Below are 2,500 nucleotides of genomic sequence, written 5' to 3' on the forward strand. Positions count from 1 at the left end.
GCAATACAAGAAAGAGACCTACCACATTTTTCAAACGCAGTCAGCATTACTAAAGGTGAGACAACGTCAAACACACAACCTTGTTGAATTTGACATCCAACTTTGCTAAATAACTTTTACACAGAGAACGGATGCAAAACAAGGGACCATGAAGATGAGACACTTTCTCTTCATGTTGAAGGCAAGACAAACAAGTTGTTCATATCAATCTGATTTTGATTGAATTTGGTGATAGAGATTTGGACTAATCGATGATCATCTGACAGCAACTGTGGCAGCCGGTAGTATAGCACGAGACAATCCTATTGCTGACGATGGCAATGATCGTAACTTTGATGTCGAGGTAATTTCAAGAAGTTAATTACAGTAGAATGTCACTTATCTGAACACTTCCGTTGTCTGACTCGTTTATAACTCTGATAGTTCGCATAACTGAAGCCTACATGACACACCTACATAAAATATGGGACTCCGAGGCTCAGTGTGGTATGATAGTAACTAATACATATACTGTTACTGTATTTCGGCGAATAGTGCCGTATGGGGCACTGATTTTTTATAGTTCTGAAACATGGGGCACAATTCAAGCATGGGGCATTATTACGTCGCAAGCCTAGAGACTGTTGCATTGTTCATCTGCATACCATCACATTACACAGACAAACTACCTAATCTAATCTTACAGTTACCCCTGACTACTTTTACATTCACTTGAGTTGTATTTCTGGTTTGTTGCATACGCTGAATCTTCATCGTCACTCAGTGGTTCTATCTGGGTTTTCATTTAGTCTCAACCGTACACATTAATAGACACACATGCATATGACTGGGATTGAATACTACCCCAGTGTGGCACTAATCGTGCATGGGGCAGTATTATTTCGTATTGGCTCACCGTGGGGCACTATTCAGGGAAATACAGTATTAGAGCACTTCTTACCACACAAAGAGGCAAAATCAACGAACAACTTTTTTAGCTTCTTCTGCGGCTTTCTGGCTTTTGACTTTGCCTTATCACGGATGATAACTAGACGTGTACTCTGATGCTCATGTGCATTACCGTTTTGTGTGCGCAAAGCTAGAGTGAGTCTGAGGCACAGGCTGTTCGGTAGACTGACGCATTTGGTTAACTGGTGTTCATATAAGTGACGTTCTACTGTAACTCGTTTTCAGACTAGTTTTAGTAGTCTAGCTTATGGATTGACAAGCTAATACTTTCACAACATTAAAACTCGGACATATTGATGCCGGATTGCTATGAGAACTCACTGGTAGTAGGTGACTAGAACTCGTATATCGAGATATTACTATAGATGTCTCTGGCTGTTGCTATTGGCTTCGCACGTGCTTTCACGAAATCGGTGACAATTGCATTGACATGACTTTGTCAATGAGAGAGTGATGTGACATGTACAAGCCATGATACACTTATTTATTAATGTCTATAACATAAATAAATTATTATTATTTATGTATTTGACAGTCTATTGGTTCTGTCGACTATTCGTTGCACACAAGTAGTGTGTGTACTAGCGGTTCCTTCGGAATCTATCAGCTAAACCTGTGATGGACCTGCTTGTTTAGGTGGGTACCGAACCATAATTGCCTTGTACAGTTGTCATGCTTGGTTTCCATATGACACACCAGGGTTGTGTCATACATGAATCGGGCACAACAGTTTGAAAAGGTCTAGTCTTTGTTGGTTTAGGCACAATGCAACTCAAATTATTAAATGCAATATGTCTCAAATTATTGATATCAAGTTGGCAAGTGACACCAAAGATTGTGCAAGTTGTCAAATTGCAACCATAAAATCAGCGATGACACCGAGTTGTTAAATTTAATGATCAGATGCTCTCCGGAATAAGATGACTAAATGAAGAGAAAAATAGTAGATAAATCAGAACCTGCACGGAGAGATTGATTATAGTGGGTACGACTTGTGCTGCACCATACTCTCTCTCTAAAATATATGCATACACACACACACACACACACACACACACACACACACACACACACACACACACACACACACACACACATACATGCACAGTTTGTGTGTATGTATACGTATGTATGCATATATTTCTAAGAATTTCTTCTTTAGATTGTGTTTTTGGAGTTCTTTGAGGCTCTTGTTGACTGTGCCATCCAAACCACACCTCTACGACTAAAATCTGAAAAAGGGTCGAGCACAACTGCTGTGTCTTCTGCAGTTTATGTCAAAGACGGTGCACAGAAACTTACAGAACAAGAGGATGAGAGCAGAGATGAGGACGTGAGAGATGAGGACAACGATGAAGACGAGGAAGAGGAAGAGGAAGAAGAAAAGGCCATTCAGCCACCAGATAATACCTCCATTGCTCCAGTAATGAGCACTGCTTCTCTTGGATTAGTCAATAAGGAGCAATCATTGAGTGCAAAGGCCAGTGTTGCTTCACTCGATCATGTAAACAATAAAAGTTCTATCACACACGAGAAACAGGAAGGAGTTAAA

General features: G+C 40.2%; 1 protein-coding gene across 1 annotated transcript in view; it reads left to right on the top strand.

Moving 5' to 3' along the window:
* The window catches only part of LOC134183136 (radial spoke head 10 homolog B-like), an 11,808-nt gene that overhangs the window by 8,134 nt on the left and 1,174 nt on the right, over positions 1–2,500 (top strand). The window contains exons 16-19 of the mRNA XM_062650602.1: positions 1–55; positions 125–181; positions 236–343; positions 2,111–2,500. The exon at positions 1–55 is cut by the window's left edge and continues 40 nt beyond it; the exon at positions 2,111–2,500 is cut by the window's right edge and continues 36 nt beyond it. Coding sequence (XP_062506586.1) covers positions 1–55; positions 125–181; positions 236–343; positions 2,111–2,500 — 610 coding nt within the window. The remainder of the gene's footprint in view (positions 56–124; positions 182–235; positions 344–2,110) is intronic.

Source organism: Corticium candelabrum, chromosome 8 (genome assembly GCF_963422355.1).
Source record: "Corticium candelabrum chromosome 8, ooCorCand1.1, whole genome shotgun sequence".
Classification (NCBI taxonomy): domain Eukaryota; kingdom Metazoa; phylum Porifera; class Homoscleromorpha; order Homosclerophorida; family Plakinidae; genus Corticium; species Corticium candelabrum.